Consider the following 21,144-nt stretch of genomic DNA (forward strand, 5'->3'; position numbering starts at 1 on the left):
GTTGTAGGTTTGGTGTTACACCCGTACAATGTAACCAGAACCATGTTTGGTCTGACTTAAAACCTTTTGAGACCAGAAGTGACTTCTAAAAAGGGACATATTCAGTGTGGTTTTACATTCTGTCAAGTCTGAATAGATTCAAATATTGATAGAAACACTTGCTGAGTATTTAGTTGTCTTGTCAGTAGCCTTTGTTCTCTGTGGTTTAAGAATATGAAACATTTGGGCTTGCCATCACATCTGCGAGGCTCCTGAATGTTTTAAAGAGTTTCCGTTGGGTAATCGGACGCCTCACTTGGACCCAGCCTGGGTTACAGGGTGGACCTGTTCCAGCAACAGCAATGGATCCTTGAGCTCCTCTCACATGGCTTAATAAACCAACCATCTGGACCTTCAGCTCACGTTTCTTCCCGTTTTTACTGCCTGCAGTGTTGTAGATTACACCCAGCACATAAAAGTCCCAATTCTGCTCTGCATTACACCTTTTGTGTGTCTGTTTGGGTAGATGTGTGTTACTGGCAGTCATTAGGCTGTAGTCATGTGTCCGGGGATCCTACACTGTCGGGAAATGTAGAGAATAAATTCATGTATGTTTTGAGTCTGAATATGTAAGGAAAAGCAAAATAGTACATGGATAAATATATATATTACATTTACAGACTTTGTTCCCTTCCAGACATGCATTGGTTTGTTTGTCCCTCCATCCATTCAGACATCAGTTTGTCCTTCATCAGTCTGCATTCATCCAAAAGGCCTCAAATTCACCTTTTTATAGTTTCCAGATATTCTTATTTTTTGCATCCACAGTCCAGTTTGTCAGTTTTTTTTAACCTCCTAACTCAGGGTCAGATTCAAAGATAGGTTTCTGATGGTTTTAGGGTCCATTTCTCAACAAAACAGTAGCATTATTGTTTTGTTAATTATTGATTTTGCTTCTTTTTGCTCCTCAGGCCAGGAGAAACCTTTAGAGCAGGACAGCACGGAGACCAAGGCCCCAGAGACCATAAACCGCTATGGCAGCATTAACTCCCTGGACTCCACGGCCTCGTCCGGCATCGGTAGCTACAGCACACAGATGTCCGGCACCGACAACCCCGAACAGTTTGAAGTTCTCAAACAGCAGAAGGAGATCATTGAGCAGGGCATCGACCTGTAAGCGCACGGTGAAAATATCCTTTGATCCTGGTTAACACTGAGATGACCAGAGCTAAATTTGGTTTTACATGTTTGTGTTTTGTTTAGGTTCAACAAGAAACCAAAGAGAGGAATCCAGTACCTTCAAGAGCAAGGCATGCTGGGTACAACCCCGGAGGACCTTGCACAGTTTTTGCACCAGGAGGAGAGGCTTGACTCGGTAATAAATGAGTTTTTCTTTAGTTAAAAAGAAGAGGTAAAGATTAAAAGAAAAGTTGAGATGAGAATTCTTTCATGATTAAACAATTTGCTCCTAAAATGAATTTAATAATTGAGGCAAACCTTTAAAAACATATTTCAGCTGAGAAATAAGCCATACATCCATTGACTTCCGTTCCTCAATGATGGTTTTTTTTTCCCCCCCCGGTGTCTTTTAATGTAGATCAAACAACTGAGTTTTTTTTTTTTTTGTTTTTTTTTAAATCATTTGCAAGAAGAAGTGTTTGTGTTTCCAAAATAAGTCGGCAAATGAGTTTTGCACAAATACTTAAGAGTTTTTGAGCTTGCTAAACACATGTGATGATAGGGATGGGAACTGAAATCGGTTCTTTTATAGGTATTCCGGTACCTAAACGCATCATTGTGACACTGTCGGAGTGGAAGGGTGGGGGATTTTTCGTGCCGAACATGAACGCAGCATTTTATGTATAAGAGCGTAATGACGTCAGTAGCTGCTGGTCTAGTAAAAAAAGCCAGCATGGCTGATAGAAAGCGCTGGAAAGTATGGCTCCACTTTTTAAAACGCGCTGCAGATTATGCTCACTGCGATATCTGGGATGTGAAATGGAAGATCGGGGGGGGGGGGGGTACTTCTAATCTGAGGAAACCTGGTCACTGCTGTCAATTTAGTGAATTTCTGTCTATATTTAGTGACTTTTCAGACCCATCCAGCGATCTTTTTTTTTTTTTTTTTTTTTTTTTTTTCAAAAAAGCGACTAGTGAGAAATCTAACAACTTTCTCCTGTTATTGGTGACTAACTGTGAAAGAACCAATCGTTCTGCAGTTATTGTCTTGAGGGAGCGGTGAGTGCTGCTGTGAGTCCTTCACACTTCTCTTAGTGCTTTCTCTCATAGACAGACAGCTGCTGCCTCATCCTGAAACCCTCCTGCAGTCAGAGCAAAGAGGAGAGCCTCTCCGTTTCTTCATTGCAAATGTATCCCGACCTGGATTACAAAATGGAATAAAATGTTTTTTGTATAGTTTTTTTCTTTTTCTCTGAAACTGTTGCACTAAAACAATTCCTTGAATTTTATTCACACAGCTTCAATCCCTTATTCATCTTATTCACTCTGTGCCTTTAATAATTGTTGTTTTGGGAAAAATTGGTTTTATGTAGAGTAGCTTCAGGCAACGTATAAAAATTTGTAAATTATTTCATAAGGTTCATTTGTAGATCCAAACAAGTTTATATGTTGAGAAATAAATTTGTTAAATTGAAAAATTCACAGATTTTATTATTAAACACACAAAAGTACCGTAAATAAGTACCGGTACCAAATCCCAGATTCTGAGTATCGGTTCAAATGAGAAAGGTACATTTAAAGATCCTTCAAGTCTGACTCAGGTGTCTTTTGTAGTGTTTTTTTTTTACTGTCTTCTTGCTTAAATCAGCACTTTTATTTACCCAGATTCCCTTTTATATGGTAAAAACACATTTGGCACAGTTTTGGGTACATTTGACTAAATTGGGCCAAAATCACAGCTCTACTTGGCACACTGGCCACTCAAAACCTTTGTGGCGCAAATATGTTTCAATTGATTCGGTTCTACTTTGCTACTGTAATTGTCAAGGTGTGGATCTATAAAATCTGAGGCTATTGCTGGGTTTTTGTGAACAATTTTTTTGTGCTTTGCACGGTTTATTTAGGAAAACAAAATGGCAAGGCTGAACATTTTGAATATTTTATTGGTTTAATCGTAAATAAATCAGGCACAGTAACAGTTGTGATAATGGTTCCACTTGAGAAATGTTCTTTTATGCTTTACCTTTACACGGGTACCAAAGGTTTGCTTTAGACCTTTTTAAACTGTGGAGCTGTTCTTGATTTATTTTGTTGTGTATTTTCAGACAAACTACTTCTAAAACCCCTAAGGGCTTAACAGGTTTTAAGATCCAGAAGGGAAACCCTGTAAGTCAAAGAAAACTAACTAAGAGTACAAACTCTTATTTTTACAATATCCCTGAATTTATTGATTTTGTTGAGCAAGCAGCAAAAATGTTGAATCCTCACTGCTGTTAAAACGCTAAATTCTCCATCAGAATGTCCCTAAAAGTAAAATTTTTATATTACATTTACCTGTTAATGTTAATGACAAATCAACAACAATTTGTGTTGTTTTGTTTTTGTTTGTTTTGTTTTTTTTCAAAAGGGAAACATTAGATTTTTTTTTAAATGAAAAGATGAGTTAATCTGGTTAAAAAAGTTAAATAATAGCAAGTTAATTTTGTAAACCTGAGATTTTATCAAAAAATATAGTAATGAAAATTGTAATAATACAGTAATCACTGTGATTAAATCTGAATATAGATAATTGCTGCAGTATTGTTTGGATCCTTGATAAATTACAGTTTATCTCGCATTTAAAAATTAAATTAGATTAATCGATAGATTTGCATTGAAACTGAGTTAATTAACTAGTGATTGTATTTATATGGAACACAATCGAATTTAATCAGAATTATATGAATCTGATGTAATTAAATGTTTTGTGTTTTTTTTTTTTTTAATAGCACAGAAACTTTATTTGGTGCCATAATAAAAACTTACTCAGTGCAGCATTAGTTACTGCATTAAAAACTACATTAAATAAAAGCAATCTACCCTGATTTGACAGCCTTTAAAGTGTCTACTAACCATTTAAATAGCTTGTATTTAATTCACTGTAACAGTAGATGTAGATGAGTAATGCCACATGCAGCCTGACCTCTGTTTGTTGCTCTGCTCAGACTCAGGTGGGTGAATTCCTCGGGGATAACGACCGTTTCAATAAAGAGGTGATGTACGCCTACGTGGATCAAATGGACTTCCAGGGCAAGGACTTTGTTTCCGCTCTCAGGATGTTCCTGGAGGGCTTTCGGCTTCCTGGCGAAGCCCAAAAGATCGACCGGCTCATGGAGAAATTCGCTGCAAGATACCTGGAATGCAACCAGGGGTGAGTTTAATTTAGTATTTTATTTTTATATATATATATATATATATATATATATATATATATATATATATATATATATATATATATATATATATATATATATATATATATATATATATATATAGGAGGGAAAACTTTAAGGGTTTGGTGACCTTTACAGGTGATTTATTCTGCTCACTCGTTCTCGTTTTGTTTCCAATGCTCCAGACAAACTCTCTTTGCCAGTGCAGACACGGCATACGTTCTGGCCTACTCAATCATCATGTTGACAACGGACCTTCACAGCCCACAGGTAAGAAGCCCACCTCGGTTTTAGTGTTTTGACAACAGCCGCCTCCTTAAATATCAGTAAAACATGTCGTGCATGAACCGTTTTTGACATTTTCCATTGTGGTAATCTGCAAAGGTAAAGAATAAAATGACAAAAGAGCAATACATCAAGATGAACCGTGGCATCAATGACAGCAAAGACCTGCCGGAGGAGTATCTGTCCGCCATTTACGATGAGATCGCAGGGAAGAAGATTGCCATGAAGGAAACGAAAGAGCTCACCATAAAGTCCAACAAGCAAAGTGAGTCTGGTAACCGGTGGCGGTTCTTGCATGAAAGATGTCTTGAGCCACCTTCTAGACCAATTATAGATTATTAGGCAGGAAATAATCTATAATCTGGGGCAGGTTAAAATGCACTGCAGCCCCAAACAACGCACATAAATTAGTTTCCCTGTCCTCAGCAGCAGCTTTCCACAGACTAGACGTCTATAAAAGCTTTGGATAAACTGTTCAAAGCATAGCTGATGTATAGACTTAGACAAACTTTATTGTCATTTTTTAAAACGAAATTTCGTTGCATATAGTTTACGGCAATGTAATGAGATTGCAGTTGAAATAAAATAACATTGCAAAAGTGCAGCAGTGATAAGAATGTACAGTGCAGGAGAAAAAAGTGAGCAGAAGAATGTTCAACCATGTTTATAGTACAAAGATAATGGTGCAAAAATGCATTAAAATGTTCAGTTGTGTACTTTTAAATTTAAATTGATTATAGACTTAGACAACTTTATTGTGCACAGAGTGCATACAGAATTAAATTTCGTTGCATACAGCTTTGTAAATTGCAGTAAAAGTTAAATTACAGTTTTAGGTGCAGCAGAGATTTAATAGTAAACATAGATTTAAAATACACTATAAAAACAATTGAAATGTAAACAATGCAGGAGAAGGTCACAGTATACAAACCATTGAATGTGCAGAATTGGGTTGTGCAAGGGCATTTGTGCAAGGATGTTTTTAAGGACTAAGAGTTCGGTAGCATTTATAATGCTAGATGGAGGTGCAAAGTGTGCAAATATGATGCAAAGTGTGCAAATATAAAAGTTATAAAAGTTCAGCAATGTTGTCAGTGCAAATAATGATGCAATAAATTATTTATGTGGCATTGTGTGCCCCTTTCTGACGTTGCCCTATATGATCCATATCAAATGCAGCCACCTTTGATAGTCGAGGCCCATCATGTCATCTCACCTGAGCTGCCTTTATGACTCTCTGGAGTTTACCTGTATGCAGGTGTGGCCAGCGAGAAGCAGAGGCGTCTGCTCTACAACGTAGAAATGGAGCAGATGGCCAAGACGGCCAAGGCTCTGATGGAGGCCGTCAGCCACGTCCAGGCTCCCTTCACCAGCGCCACGCACCTGGAGCACGTCCGGCCCATGTTCAAGGTACATCGCCTGAGAATCCACACACACTGCTGGGAATGTGCTTAGAGCCAAACGCGATGTGGAAACCTCACCTGTGTGTGACGTTTGTCAGCTGGCATGGACGCCCTTCCTGGCCGCCTTCAGCGTGGGCCTGCAGGACTGCGACGACACCGAAGTGGCGTCGCTGTGCCTGGAAGGAATACGCTGCGCCATCAGGATAGCGTGCATCTTCTCCATACAGGTACGACACCCAGAATCCAGGCGTTACAGGCATGCGCAGTCTGAAAATTAATCAAATTAGATTAAATCGTTTTCCAAATCTGGATTAAAGAAAATAGGACAAAAGATTAAATTGAATTTGGAAACACCTTTGAGCTTCTAAACTTAATTTTTTGTAATTAAAAATAGAATTTTCTGATATATAAAGCACTTTTTATTTTGATTTACACTGTAAATTAAAACCTTTTTTCTTCGATTTGCCATATCACACCTTTTTAAAATTTGGTCCAATAGCATTTTGTTTACATACTGACCAAGAAGCTACAGAATAATACATAGAAAAATATGGAGTCAAAAATCATTTTGGAAAAATTTCACAGCCTCTTTTGGTATTGAAACCCTTTGTAATAAAGATTTTACATTCATCTAAATTAATTAAAAGTATTTATTGAAAATTTTACTTATTTCCGTAATTTAATTTGGAAAGAGAAATGTGTGTGTTTGTTTGTTTATTTATATATATTATGATATATATTTATTTATTTATTTATATATATATATATATATATATATATATATATATATATATATATATATATATCTATATATATATATATATATATATATATATATATATATATATATATATTTACACACACTTAGACTTAGATATACATATATATATAAAATGCTTATTTATGTGTATTTTGATGTTTTTTAGGTGGAATTTCATAAATTAACACTATATACTTATTTTTATGACAAAACTCTGTCTTATGAATCTTCTCCAAACTCTTAAATGGCCTTTGCTTCAATACTCTTAAGGTTGTAGAGTCATCCCTGTTCTTTGTCCACCTTTGCCTGCATGTTTTCTTCCACTCGACTTTCCCTTCCCATGCTTTCAACGTACAACACTCGTCTTATTTAGCAATGAGCTGTGGTGCCTTAATTCTCCTTGTAGACTGTCAATCTCTGTCTGCATAATATCAATTCTGTTTTAAAACCTATTTTTTAATTGGTCTTTTATAATTTGTGGTTTGCTTAGAAGCTGCATTTTGGTTGTTTGTTAGTTATCAACCATGATCTTCAAAAATCATAACTCTGTGTTATATAATCTAAATAAAATGCTACAGATTTTAATATAGATGAGTTCAATTACCAAAAATGGTAAAGAGGCTCTTTACCAGACTGACAAATTGTAGACCAACCTGATTGTGTTGTTTCAGATTTTCAGGAGTTTGAGATAAATGTTTCAGACTTAAATGAGCTGGAAAAAAAACTGACAGAAAACCCCAGAAAGTTGAGTCTGGAAATGTATTTGTGTACTTTGAAGCTGTCTATGTTGTAAGAAGCTCCTGGTGTGAGGGATTCTCTGTGCTTCTCACCGGCCGCCTTGTTTGCATGTCTTAACAGCTGGAGAGAGATGCGTACGTGCAAGCTCTGGCAAGGTTCACCCTGCTGACGGCCAGCTCCGGCATCGCAGAAATGAAGCAGAAGAACATCGACACCATCAAGACCCTGATCACTGTGGCACACACCGACGGCAACTACCTGGGCAACTCCTGGCATGAGGTCCGTATTAGCAGCTTGTTAGGGATTTCAGAACTATTGTGTGTAAGTCTTAAATTGAAAAAAATCAACCTTTTTTTTTTTTACCATAGCTGCTAAAATCAGCATCACATAGACTATGAATTAAAGACTATGGGCTGTAGTGGTCACTACAGTTTTACTGTGCAGACATTCCCAGTGGCTTTTATCTGAATGGTAGACGGTGTCCTGCAATGAGAGCTGTTGTGATAGCAATTTCTTCGGTCTGGACTTTGACTAGATCATTTTTACTCATCAATTTGTGTCAATCTTAGTTATTCCAGTGTAACTCTGTCCTAATCCTTATGTGGCCTTTAAAACCACCAAATCTGACATGGAGAGGCATCCCAGCAGTATGATGCTGCCCGCACTATTAGACACTGCTGGGATGCTGCGTTCAGGGTCCTGGACGGAGGCAGTGCTGTAAAGTCCAGATTTGTGGAGTGACGAGCTAATTTTCTCCAGTAAACAGAGCTCATCAGAGTTACCATGGGTGTCTCAGTTAGATAGACAGCTTTATTTGTCATTTTGTATGCATAAAGTGCGTACAGAACGAAATTTCGTTTGCATACAGCTTGAAAAATCACAGTAGATTGCACTAATTTTCAGGATATAGATGCAGCAGCGTTTTATGTAAAATCAAGGTTGCTCCCCTGATTGATACCCTCCCTGCCTGGTCTGGAGATGCAGGAAGTTATGTCAGACTCTTTTTCATCTGATGAAAGACGACTAACTGAATTGTGCTCCAAAAGAGGTTTAGAGCTTGACTCTAGAGCTGGCCCTTTATCGTTTTATCTCTATCGTGGATTTATCTTGACAGCACTAAAGTCCAACTAGTGGTGTCTGAAAACCCCCAAAACTGGCAATATTGTCAGGATTGCTGTTTTTGCCACTGTTGGTTTATTGAGAGCACCTATAAATATCAATAAATAAATAAAAATGACTAAATTAATTTACTGTGTGCAGTTTGATGATCAAAATCTTCCCTTTCTTATTCAATTCAATTCAATTTTATTTATATAGCGCCAATTTATGAAACATGTTATCTCAAGACATTTTACAAAGTCAAGTTCAATCATATTATACAGATTGGTCAAAAATTTCCTATATAAGGGAACCAGTTGATTGCATCAAAGTCCCGACAAGCAGCATTCACTCCTGGAGAAGCGTAGAGCTACAGGGAGAGTCGTCTGCATTGTCCATGGCTTTGCAGCAATCCCTCATACTGAGCAAGCATGAAGCGACAGTGGAAAGAAAAACTCCCCATTAACGGGAAGGAAAAACCTCCAGCAGAACCAGGCTCAGTTCTCTTATGTAACTAGAGTCCTGAGGAAATGTGTATCAAATTTTGTTTTAACATATGTTACATTTAAAATGTTTTTAAGGACAGTATTTGGGCTTAAAAGCTTTGAATAGCCTTTTATCATCATCTTTTATAGTTATCACAATATATCGTGATAAAATATTAAGTCCACATCGCCCACCCCTACTTGGCACATGGTTTTATAGGCTAACCACGCTCTGTGCTGTTTTTCATCAGGGTTCCCGCGGATCCTTAAAAAGTCTTAAAAGGCATTGAATTCTGTAATATAAAACTAAGGCCTTAATTGGCATTAAAATGTCTTAAATAAGTCTTTCTTAGGTCTTAAAATTGTTACCAGTTCATAAATAGGATTTTATTTTTGTAATCCTTACCAAACAGTAAAATAATTGACACAATTATAATTTTTTTAATTTACCAAACGGCTCAACGTAACCATTATTGGTTCCGTCCCGATAGCGGAACCGATAAAAACTGTTGCGGCCGGACCATAGCTGCAAAAAAGAGTTGGCACTGGTTATGTTGTGGTTTTTAAAACTGATTTATAGTTTATTTTAGCAGGGAACAAAACAACGTTTGTGAATTCAGTTCAGTAGTTGTTAAAAATATATCTGTAATTTGTGTGTTTTTTAGCTTTCTTCCTATATGGAATGTTTTTCAAAATTTTAAACATGTCTACTTGGCCAGAAAGTAATGGTTTATGTTAAAACAAACATTTGGGTGAAGTTGTCGCAACCTGGTTTATCTTGTTTATCGTGAAGTTGGTCTTAACTTTTTATTTCAAGTGGCATTAAAAAGTCTTAAAAAGTCTTGAATTTAACTTGCCTTATGCTGTAGGAACCCTGTTCATGGTCTTCTTGGTGTTGATCTTCTCTTACAAGCCTCTTAGGTCTTTATTTTGAAAAACGTGAATTAATTTCTTTCCACATCACAACTAAGCCCCACTTTGTGTCGTTCTATCAGCTAAGATCCCAATAAAATACTTTGTCGTCTGTGGCTGAAACGTGAGCGGTTTAGCTCTTCCTTAAGGCCGTTCCTCGTCCTCGTTTGCTGGCTGCCTCTCTAAGTCTCTCCTGTTTGTTTCCTCCTCTCAGATCATGAAGTGCATCAGTCAGCTGGAGCTGGCTCAGCTGATCGGTACGGGGGTGAAGGCCCGCTACATCTCAGGGACGGTCCGCGGCAAAGAGGGCTTCATCACAAGCACCAAGGAGCAGAACAACGACGAGTACCTGGGTCTAGGTCAGTAACGAGCCTTCGGATCCATCACACACACATAATACTACACACATCAGGGATAGCACTAAGGATCTAATGGATGTACTACTCCTGCGTACATTTTCTCTGTAGTTGGAGGAACAGTGGACCGTAAGCAGATCGCCAGCATTCAGGAGTCCATTGGCGAGACGAGCTCTCAGAGCGTGGTGGTGGCTGTGGACAGGTATGAGTGTCTCTAGTCATTTAACCATTAATCTGGTGCTCTGACCTTGTAAATTATAATAAATTATTGTTGTATGTTTTTTAGGATATTCACGGGCTCCACCAGGCTAGATGGTAACGCAATAGGTGAGTCAGGCTGCCTCCCTTTTTATGCCTCAAGGACCGTTGCCCTGTAGCTGTGACTCACGTTCCTGTTTTTAAAGCCGCTTGTTTTTTCCCCCTCATTGGGCTGATTTTTTCTGTCTTAGTGGATTTTGTGCGCTGGCTGTGTGCTGTGTCCATGGATGAGCTGGCCTCTCCCACACATCCGCGCATGTTCAGCCTGCAGAAGATAGTTGAAATCTCCTACTACAACATGGGCCGCATCAGGCTGCAGTGGTCCAGGATCTGGGAGGTGATCGGAGACCACTTCAACAAGGTGGGTGTGATGGAGACCATACTGCTGTACTTTTATCCTTCCTCTTTACATCCTGCCTTCTAACTTTTCTTGCTAGGTTACTTTCTTCCTTCCTTGATTTCTCCCTTCCTTCCATCTTTTAGTCCTTTTCTTATGTTGGCTCCTTTCCTTCTTGGTTCCTACTTTCCTTCCTTGCTTTTTCTCTTTTTTTCCCCTTTTCCTTCCCTCGTCCCTTTTTTTACTCTGTTCCTTTTCTTATTTCCTTCCTTGCTTCTTTTTTAGCTTGCTTCAGTTCTTTCTTACTGTCCTTCTCATCCTTTCTTCATTACGGGTGTAACAACACACAAAGATCACAGTTCGGTCCATATTCTAGTTTTAAAGTCACGCTCTGAAACATTTTCAATTCACTTCAGTCAAATATTACCTAAACAGGTTGTTTGTTTTTTTTACCTTAGTGAGCAGTAAACAAGTAACTTTTTTAATTTTGTGAAATTGATATGATTTTATTATGCTATATAAAGCTTAAAAACCTGGAAACTATAGTACTGATATAGTCTGTGCCTGGATACATGGATTATACACTATATGATCACACAAGTTTAGTTAATATTGATGTTTTGACATTTTTATATAAGCCGATATATGAGAATAAAACTTGTTTAAGTCTCTTCAGAGTTATTTTGATGTTTCTACTAGCTAATGTCCCAGCTGTGCCTGAATGCAGCATGAGCAGATGTTGCAGTTTCGTTAACGGAGACTCCTCCAGGTTGTGTTTTATACGATGAGGTTCAGCCGATGGGAAGCTACAGGCGGCCGTTTGGGCTTTAGCTGGTTTTTCTCCAGTGGCTGTGACGTTAACGTTCAGCTTGGCTTGTTTCCGGTGAGTAATTCAGTGCAAAGCAGAGCGAGCTGCATACCTTGGTTAAAAAATGCCTTCGCTGACTTAAGGTTTTGATTCAGTCCACCTTTATTTCTCCACTGTCGCTGCAACCAGAAACCTTTAATGTTCCCAAATAGCAGAGATTACAGATAGCTGGGAGTTCCTCTCTGGTTTGTTTTGGTGCTGCTTTTTAAACTTGTGCATTTAGTCCAGTGCACAAATATTCTGCATGTGTTCAGGTATAAAACAATCCTGTATTTGTTCAGTACGTGTGGACTGACCCAACAGGCCTGTACCGGATGTTTTCTATAAGATTATGTGTCCTTCTGCCCTTTTTCCTTTCTTCCTTTCTTCTTAACTTTTTCCATCTTTGTTCCTTAGTTGTTGCTCTCCTTGTCTCCTCAGCTTCCTTGGTTCCTTGACCCCTTTCTGGTTATTATTATTATTATTATTATTATTATTATTAATAGTAAGGCAAATCAGTTGCAGAGAAATCATCCATCTCATTTGCATCCAGGCTTCATATTAATGTGGAGAAACAGAATCTAAACCAAAACCTTGGAGGGATTTTTTTTTTTTTTTTATAAAAAACTGTTTTTGATGGTGCAGATTTATTTATTTTTCGATCCGCTATATTTCAGCCATATTTCTGACTCACTGCTTGGTTATATAGCACACATATTACAACCACTCAGCCGATCCTTTACAGATGCCACTGATCTGAACTCATTATGTGTGTAAAGTCCTTCTCACCAAATGATTATTGGCTCCTTATGTTCAGGCAATAACACAATGTTTCTATTAGCAGGTTTGCTAAACACATTAGAAATGCCGCTATGTAATTTAGTGTAAATCACATTCATGTTTGAGCATAGCTAATCCGGTTAGTTGTTCACCTTGTCTGAAAGGGAAATACGTGGTTCAGCAGCACAAGTTATAGCAACTGTGATCTGGTGCAGCTAAAGGCTGGGATCTCATATTAGTTTATTGCTTCAGCTGTTTCATTTTCCGTCTGCTTTTTACTCCCAACTGTGTGTCTCTAGTTTTATTAAAAAGTGAACATGACTTTTCCATTTCTGCATTTTGAGGGGAAAAAACAACTGATTTGTGAACTCCTCGTAATAAAACGCAGGTGCCGTACTTCTGTAGATACAAGCCTTTTACAAGATCAGGTTAAAGTGACAAAAAAGGTTTTCTATGTATTTTGAATCATCCAAAGGCTCAAGAATGCAAAGATCGAATAGGACTGAAATCGTCTTTATAAGGAAATGCTCCTCTGGATCTATTAACCAGATTAAAACTGAGGCAAAAATAAAAGCCCCATCTGCTAGTCTCTCGCTTTTTATTTGTCCATTTACATTATAACACTAAAATAGATTACATTATATTGAAATAGTCAAACCTAAACCTCTGATCTCACAAATTGAGAACTGCTTTGGTTGTTTGAGCTAAAACCTAAATATAAATAAATGTTGTTTCCTGTTAAAATAAGTATGAACAAAATTATAGATTTTATTTATTTTTATTTGTAATGGACTTTACATTTCCAACAAATTGCAAAGAGCTATAGTCAATAGAAAAACCACTGATTAAAACTGATTAAAAAAAAATACACAACTGGAAATTTTGAGGCCATTAAATATGCAAGAGAAATGAAAGCAAAACAAAGCTTTCAAAAAAGACCGTTTAAAAAAAATGTGATAAAAGGAAGGTTTTAAGGCTTATACATAATTGTATATAATTGTAATAAATTCTTTGCTTGCCCATATTAAATATGTTTCAGGGGGGATTGTGAGCAATAATGAATCAAATGCAAAAAAATAAATATAAACATCCTCATTTTGCAGTTTACTAAACAATTATCCTAAGAATTGTATATATTTTACAGAGAGAACATTTTCTCTTCTTTCCCTCAGTTTGCTCTGATAAATCTGAAGACGGATTATTAAATGTGAGAAATGCTGTTTTTTCTCCGTAGGTCGGCTGTAATCCCAACGAGGACGTAGCGATATTTGCCGTGGATTCCCTGCGGCAGCTGTCCATGAAGTTCCTGGAGAAAGGAGAGCTGGCCAACTTCCGCTTCCAGAAGGACTTTTTGAGGCCGTTCGAGCACATCATGAAGAAAAACAGGTACAAAAAGGGAAGCCGCTCTGCCTCTTTTCCCATCCTTCCTCCCTAAAGCCATGAGTGATTTGTTTGTTTTCTTCCACTCAGACTCATGCAAACATTTCAGCTGACCCATTTCAGTCTTCTTGCATTACTCCTCCACTGATTTCACATGAAAGGCCCCCTTTCTTTGCATCTCTCTTTGGTTTGAGTCAGTCTTTGAATGCAAACTGGTAAAACAATAATTTACAAACCAGGCGGATTGATTGAGCCGGCGCTTTTGTAACCGTCTGTTGAAAGCGGAGGCCGTTCCACTGCAACACTTTTCCGCTGACAGCAACCAGGAGTTTGAACGAGAATCTGCTCACCGACTGCAGCGGCGAGGGAGATGGCTGGTGGCCATGTAAACCGGGCAGAGCGAGGAGTCCATTAGTGGCTCTCTGTGTGTGTTAGCCACTGAGCTATATAATACACTGGAGTGCTGATTTTGCCGAAAAACTGAAGTCACTGGCCGCCATCTTGCTACTCCCTACTCTCACAGAATCCCATAGGATTTGGTTGTAACAACAAGCAGTTTTCTGGCTGTGTGAAAACGTTTCACAGGTAATTCTACAGTCAGTGGATGTACTAACACTATCAACTACTAGGGAATTAGGTGCTGAAATATTTTACATGTTATTCATATTAAATATATATATATGTATGTATAAGTATGTGTATATGTATATATGTGTATATATATATGTATACACATATGTAAATATATGTTTTTGTATATTGTTATTTATATATTTATAAATGTTAAACATATATATATTTAAATGAATAAAATGCAAAATATTTCAGCACATGACTTTCTCATTACTTGATAGCTTTAGAACATAACAAAAGTATATGGCATTTGACATTTTAAAAGTCTTAAGCCCCCCCTGTACATGAGAAAATCCTCGTTGTTCGATGCTGTAGCGCACATATTCCCTAGTTACTGGGGGGAAATAGGGAGTACCAATATGGCGGCTGGTGGCTTCAAAGCGACTCGTTCAAACAGACAGTGATTAGCACTCCAGTGTATTATATAGCTCAGTGGTGTTAGCACGGTTAGCGCAGGCAGAGCTCTTCTCTGGTTCATGCCCGCTGATCAGTAACAAACGCTCCTCACCGTCACAGCAGTCACTGCAGCGAAGCAGCCGAGCCGAAAGCTGTGACAACCACCACGTTAAAATGAACCTGGGGATGCAATCGGTCGCCTTTTAACTGCTAATCGACATCAATGAACAAACGAGTTGCCCTAATTCCTCTCTCTCTGCTGTGTTCCTCTCCAGGTCCCCCACCATCAGAGACATGGTGGTGCGCTGCATAGCTCAGATGGTGAACTCCCAGGCGGCCAACATCCGTTCAGGCTGGAAGAACATCTTCTCCGTGTTTCACCTGGCGGCGTCCGACCAAGACGAGAGCATCGTGGAGCTGGCCTTCCAGACCACCGGCCATATCGTCAGTGAGTCCCACGCGCTTCTCTCCCACCGCATTTGGTGGTGTCCCATTATTCAGCCCGCAGAAAATGGAAAGACTTGATAAAGTTGCATTTTTCATCACCAAACCCATTAGATTTGACTGAGACTCTAAATACTTGGGGCTGGACCCTGGTCTGGGACTAAAGTCTCAGGAATTTATCTCTCATTTAATTAAATGTGAAAGTCTACACACTAAATAACACTACAGTTATTTCTATGGTTTAGTTTAGGCAAGGCAAGGCAAATTTATTTATATAGCACAATTCCGTACAAGGACAATGCAAAGTGCTTTACATGATTAAAATATAGCAAAATAAGACAGAATAAAAGCAAGTAGGAATAAAATGTAGATAGAAAATAGAACAAAAAAGTGGTGCTTCGGTTAACTAGAACAGTTAAAGGCAATCCTAAACAAATGTGTTTTTAATCTTGATTTAAAGGAACTCAGGCTTTCCGCACCTTTACAATTTTCTGAAAGTTTGTTCCAGATAAGTGGAGCATAGGAACTAAATGCTGCTCCTCCATGTTTAGTTCTGGTTCTTGGTATGCAGAGTAGGCTGGAGTTTAAATAAAAGGGGGAATATATATTTAGTAAATGTATCCATAATGATCTAGGAGCCAGCATTTATCAAATAAACTATTATTGCTAAACATCATGAATAAAATTTAACCTCATAATGTGGTAAAGATATAATTATATCATATAATTATCGTAGTATTTATTGGATTATTTTGTAGTTCCTGTATTTTCAGTAAAATAGCCCCTAACATCTGATTGGTTAAACTGAGCAGGAAGTGATTTTCAGACCAATTATTTTCACTATAGCAATAGTAGCCCCGCCTACTAACTTTAATGGGAAAGGTGGGCATAAAAATGTTTTAATTATGTCCCAAAAAATTATCATCACTCATATTGTTTTGTATATAAATAAATATTTTATTAATTTTAAACCTCGTTCTGCAGGTTAACCAATCAGATTGTAGGTTTGATGGTCCACTCAAACAGCCACTGAAATATAATTTTAACATACAACAAATTAAGTTTTCAATAAACAAAAATCAAATTTTAACAATTATGTCATTATTTATGTAATAATGAAGCATTGTAGCAGTTTTGGCTCCTGATAGGATGAGACTCTGTGAAATGTGGTTTAATTTAATAACCAGGCACGTCCTCTGTTAATGATTTCCATTGATCTATTGAACTAATTTTCTGTTGTTCTTTTCTTTTCTTCTGCTCGTGTGCTTGTTGTTTAAATGTCCCTCAGCGAATGTATTCGAGAAGCACTTTGCAGCCACGATCGACTCCTTCCAGGACGCCGTCAAGTGTCTCTCGGAGTTTGCCTGCAACGCCTCTTTCCCAGACACCAGCATGGAGGCCATCCGCCTCATCCGCCACTGCGCCAAATACGTCTCCGAGAGGCCCCAGGTCAATGTCAGCCGATAAGTCCAGATGTTGTCAAAGACTCAACAATCTTTCCGTCTTAATTAATGCCTTAATGTTACCCATAAAAATGAGAATATATGTGTTCCTGCGCAGGCCTTCAAAGACTACACCAGTGACGACATGAATGTAGCCCCTGAGGACCGTGTGTGGGTGCGAGGCTGGTTCCCCATCCTCTTTGAGCTGTCCTGCATCATCAACAGGTGTAAACTGGACGTCAGGACCAGGTAGGCGGCGTTCTGCTAAAACCTCCGATCACTGGGCTTTTAAGCTTACAATCAAAAACTCACATTATCTCACGTTACAACCACAAATCTCAAAGGGTTTTGCTTGGATGACGTGAGATTTTCTGCATAATTTGGCATCTGGATGCACATTTATGCTACACTTTTTTTTATTCAGCAAGAAAATGAAGCTTTTTCTGCACACTTTACAGTTAAACTCTTCATAGAAACCAAATAAAATACAATGAGGTTTGTTCCAAAAAAAGTAAAAAACAAAGCAACTGGACTTGTTTTCCGTAGTTGAAGACGTTTCGCTTCCTCTCCAGGAAGCTTTCTCAATTCAAAAAGTCTGGAGTAATGTGGAGTAACAAGCTTTATACTACTGCCTACTAATGGCAGCAGTAATGTAATGTGGAGCAACTACTGGTACTCCACATTACTCCAGACTTTTTGAATTGAGAAAGCTTCCTGGAGAGGAAGCGAAACGTCTTCAACTACGGAAAACAAGTCCAGTTGCTTTGTTTTTTTACTTTTTTTGGAATGACCATGACCTGGATGACTGAGAATCTTCACCAGCAATGAGGTTTGTTGCAGCTGTGTAGAAAAGTTTGAGGGGTATTAATACTTTTGCACGGCACTGTATGAACTAAAGCAGACACCAAAACCTGTTTGCACTTCATTTAAACCAAGACAAATGACTGAATCTCTTGCGTTGGAGGATGATTGCGTTTTCCGTTGCTCTTCCAGGGGACTCACGGTGATGTTTGAAGTGATGAAGACCTACGGCCACACCTTCGAGAAGCACTGGTGGCAGGACCTGTTCAGAATCGTCTTCAGGATCTTTGACAACATGAAGCTACCTGAGCAGCAGACCGAGGTAAGCGGCCCGCCTCTCATCCCCGTCTGCATCGCCATCAGAGGGCGATGCATTTGTTTTGTTGTTCTTTTTCTTCTCACGTGTGGAGAAGTTGGCTCACTGGTGAGGCTTTTGTCGTTTATAACCCTCTCAGAAAGCAGAGTGGATGACCACCACATGCAACCATGCACTTTACGCCATCTGCGACGTCTTCACCCAATACTTTGAGTCCCTCAACGCTCTCCTGTTGGACGATATCCTGGCTCAGCTCTACTGGTGTGTGCAGCAAGGTGAGCTTGTTTTGGGGCTGCTGCTTTAGCATTATGCTCTAGATTAAATGATGTGTTTCATGCTAATGATGGGAAATGTTCAAACAGCTAATTGCTATCTGGAGCCAGTGCAGTTAAACCGAACTGAAAATGATTGCATTGCTTGTTTTGTTCCCTTGTAATTAATCTCCACTTCCTGCGCCTCCTCGTCTGCAGATAACGAGCAACTCGCCCGCTCGGGCACCAACTGTCTGGAGAACGTGGTCATCCTCAACGGGGAGAAGTTCTCCCTGGAGACCTGGGACAAGACGTGTAACTGCATGCTGGACATCTTCAAGACAACAATCCCCCACGCGTAAGCTGCCCCTCTCACACGTCTCCAGGCAGTTCTGCCTAAAAACAGGGAATACTCTGTGGGACGTCTGAGCACACATTTTGTCTATTCAACAGGCAATTAGTTGCTCTAAAATTGGTTCGTGGAACCAAATCGTGTAGAGCAGCTTCGAGTGGGAGGCTTTGACCTTCTTCTTCTGCTCTGTAGAGTTTCTACGCAGAAATGTCTGGATGTGATTTATCCGTTTCCCGGGTCTGGATATATAGATAAATACTAGTAGTAGTAGACTTTATCTACTTCATTCCTTTCTTCTGCCCTCCTTTCCTCCCACACTTTCATCCTTCCTCCATTCTGCTCTCCATCCCTTCCCTTACTGCCATTCATCCTCCCTTCCTTTCTTATTTCCATCCTTCCTTCCTTTCTCTCTTCTTTCCTCCCCTCTGCTCTCCCTCCCTCCCATCGCTCTTTTTGTCACTCCCTTCTAAACTACTTCCTTTCTTTCCTTCCAGTAACTCCTTCCCTCACTCACTACACTGCAAAAAGGGAACTAAATTTAAGTAAAATGTTCTTGAAATGGGTATATTTTGCTTTGATTTGAGCAGCTAAGTAATTATCTTATTTTTACCCCTAAAATAGGATAATTAGATATCCTGCACTTGAAATAAGATGATGGAGATGAATTGTTCTTATTTTAAGTGCAAATATCTCATTCTATTGGCAAATAGTCTTATTTACCTGCTCAAATCAAGGACAAATACACAAATTTTAAGATTTTACTTACTTTGAGGTCCCTTTTTGCAGTGTAACTCACTCCTCCTCTCCTTCCCTCTCTGATTTGCTTCGGCATTTAAACGCTGACCGCCCTAAAAGGACTCGACTAACATGTTCTCATGTTTTATCGGTGCTGAGAGATTCTTCTGCTTGTAAAGGCAGAAAAACAAACACGAAAAAAGCCAAAATGCTAAATCAACGCAATTGTCATCAGAACAGTTTGACCTTGATTTTCATAACTAATGTTTTCTTTTATCGATTTCCGTTGATTTCAAGGTTGCTGACGTGGAGACCAGCAGCAGCAGAAGGAGAGCACTTTGCAGCACACAGCCTGACTGACAAACAGCTGGTGAGGACACCTTTAAATCTCTATATCCAGGTTTTTCTTGACGACTCGGCTCTATTTCTGTTCCGAGTAAGATCTGAATTTGTCGCGTAGCGGTAACTCTGTGTGCTTCGACCTCAGGACTCCATATCCCAGAAGTCGGTGGATATTCAGTCCCGCTCTGACGACCAGGTCTCCATCAGCAGCGGCGACAGGGCTGCCATGGAGAGCCGCCGGCAGAGTCAGCACAGCTCGGCGTCGGGCGTCTTCGAGGACGGCTCGCGGAGCAGGACCTCGACGAGTGAGTCTGCCATTTTTACGGCGACGCCGCCGGTCGTCCCGGTCGTCTCCCCCTCCGTTTGTTTCCTGATGATGGTTTCTCTGTCTGTGGCCTGCAGAGATCCAGGAGCAGCGCTTGTTCACCTCCCTGCTGATAAAGTGCGTGGTGCAGCTGGAGCTGATCCAGACCATCGACAACATCGTGTTTTTCCCCGCCACCAGCAAGAAGGAGGACGCAGAAAACTTCGCCGCTGCTCAGGTGCAAAGTTTTTAGCCATCATCCTGACGTGGAGCCAGATGGGTGCTGAAACTTTAAGTAACGGTAGTTTTCTAATCTTTTTATTTGAAGCGGGATGCTGTGTGCGCTGCCGACGTCCAAGTGGAGACCCAGGACCAGGGGATGTATCGCTACCTGAGCTCAGAGCAGCTCTTCAAGCTGCTGGACTGCCTGCTGGAGTCGCATCGCTTCGCCAAGGCCTTCAACTCCAGCAACGAGCAGAGAACCTTGCTGTGGAAAGCAGGTAGGAGGAAGTCTGCAAAGTTCAGCCAAAGCTGGCGACGACGGCGTGAGGGGGGGTTTTAACCGGCTTTAACCATCTGCGTCTTGAAAGGTTTCAAAGGAAAGTCGAAGCCCAACCTGTTGAAGCAGGAGACCAGCAGCCTGGCGTGTGGGCTGCGCATTCTGTTTCGCATGTACACAGACGAGAGGCGACGGGACGCCTGGGAGGAGGTCCAGAGACGACTGCTCAAGTGAGGAACACACGCTGAGAGGCATTACGGCTTCATCTGCTGAGCTTCTACCACATTCAGTGCCGCTGAGAGGGAACGCCCACTCAGGGGGCTTCTCCACAGTGACGAATCTGTTCTGCTGCCTCAAATGTCTAAGTTTTAGGTAGAGAGCTGATTTTAGTCGGCTCTTTTGACATTGAATGGCCATCATTCAGGGCCTCGCAGCCTGTCTGCTCTCTGTTTTTCTTTGTTTCTTTACTTCCTGACTCCCTCTTCTCTTTTGATGCTGATATCGACAGCGATACAAAAGTGAGATGAGAACTAGGGATGCAGGTTATCAATTAATGAGTTAATCTAAAGGTGATTGATCTCATCGAACGACTAAAGATTAATTGACAAGCAGCCATTTTC

At 39.7% G+C, this 21,144-nt stretch overlaps 1 protein-coding gene across 4 annotated transcripts in view; it reads left to right on the forward strand.

Moving 5' to 3' along the window:
• The window catches only part of arfgef1 (ADP-ribosylation factor guanine nucleotide-exchange factor 1 (brefeldin A-inhibited)), an 87,936-nt gene that overhangs the window by 62,484 nt on the left and 4,308 nt on the right, over positions 1–21,144 (forward strand). For all 4 annotated transcript variants that reach the window (XM_036125324.1, XM_036125326.1, XM_036125327.1 and 1 more), the window contains 24 exons: positions 951–1,152; positions 1,243–1,354; positions 4,143–4,348; positions 4,556–4,640; positions 4,755–4,920; positions 5,914–6,065; positions 6,157–6,285; positions 7,677–7,835; positions 10,266–10,410; positions 10,519–10,609; positions 10,694–10,734; positions 10,857–11,026; positions 13,864–14,015; positions 15,314–15,486; positions 16,771–16,931; positions 17,043–17,173; positions 17,918–18,047; positions 18,181–18,316; positions 18,512–18,650; positions 19,677–19,749; positions 19,867–20,026; positions 20,124–20,263; positions 20,354–20,525; positions 20,616–20,754. In XM_036125324.1, the coding sequence (XP_035981217.1) occupies positions 951–1,152; positions 1,243–1,354; positions 4,143–4,348; positions 4,556–4,640; positions 4,755–4,920; positions 5,914–6,065; positions 6,157–6,285; positions 7,677–7,835; positions 10,266–10,410; positions 10,519–10,609; positions 10,694–10,734; positions 10,857–11,026; positions 13,864–14,015; positions 15,314–15,486; positions 16,771–16,931; positions 17,043–17,173; positions 17,918–18,047; positions 18,181–18,316; positions 18,512–18,650; positions 19,677–19,749; positions 19,867–20,026; positions 20,124–20,263; positions 20,354–20,525; positions 20,616–20,754 (3,364 nt within the window). The remainder of the gene's footprint in view (positions 1–950; positions 1,153–1,242; positions 1,355–4,142; positions 4,349–4,555; positions 4,641–4,754; positions 4,921–5,913; positions 6,066–6,156; positions 6,286–7,676; positions 7,836–10,265; positions 10,411–10,518; positions 10,610–10,693; positions 10,735–10,856; positions 11,027–13,863; positions 14,016–15,313; positions 15,487–16,770; positions 16,932–17,042; positions 17,174–17,917; positions 18,048–18,180; positions 18,317–18,511; positions 18,651–19,676; positions 19,750–19,866; positions 20,027–20,123; positions 20,264–20,353; positions 20,526–20,615; positions 20,755–21,144) is intronic.

This window comes from Fundulus heteroclitus, chromosome 21 (assembly GCF_011125445.2).
Source record: "Fundulus heteroclitus isolate FHET01 chromosome 21, MU-UCD_Fhet_4.1, whole genome shotgun sequence".
NCBI classification, from domain to species: domain Eukaryota; kingdom Metazoa; phylum Chordata; class Actinopteri; order Cyprinodontiformes; family Fundulidae; genus Fundulus; species Fundulus heteroclitus.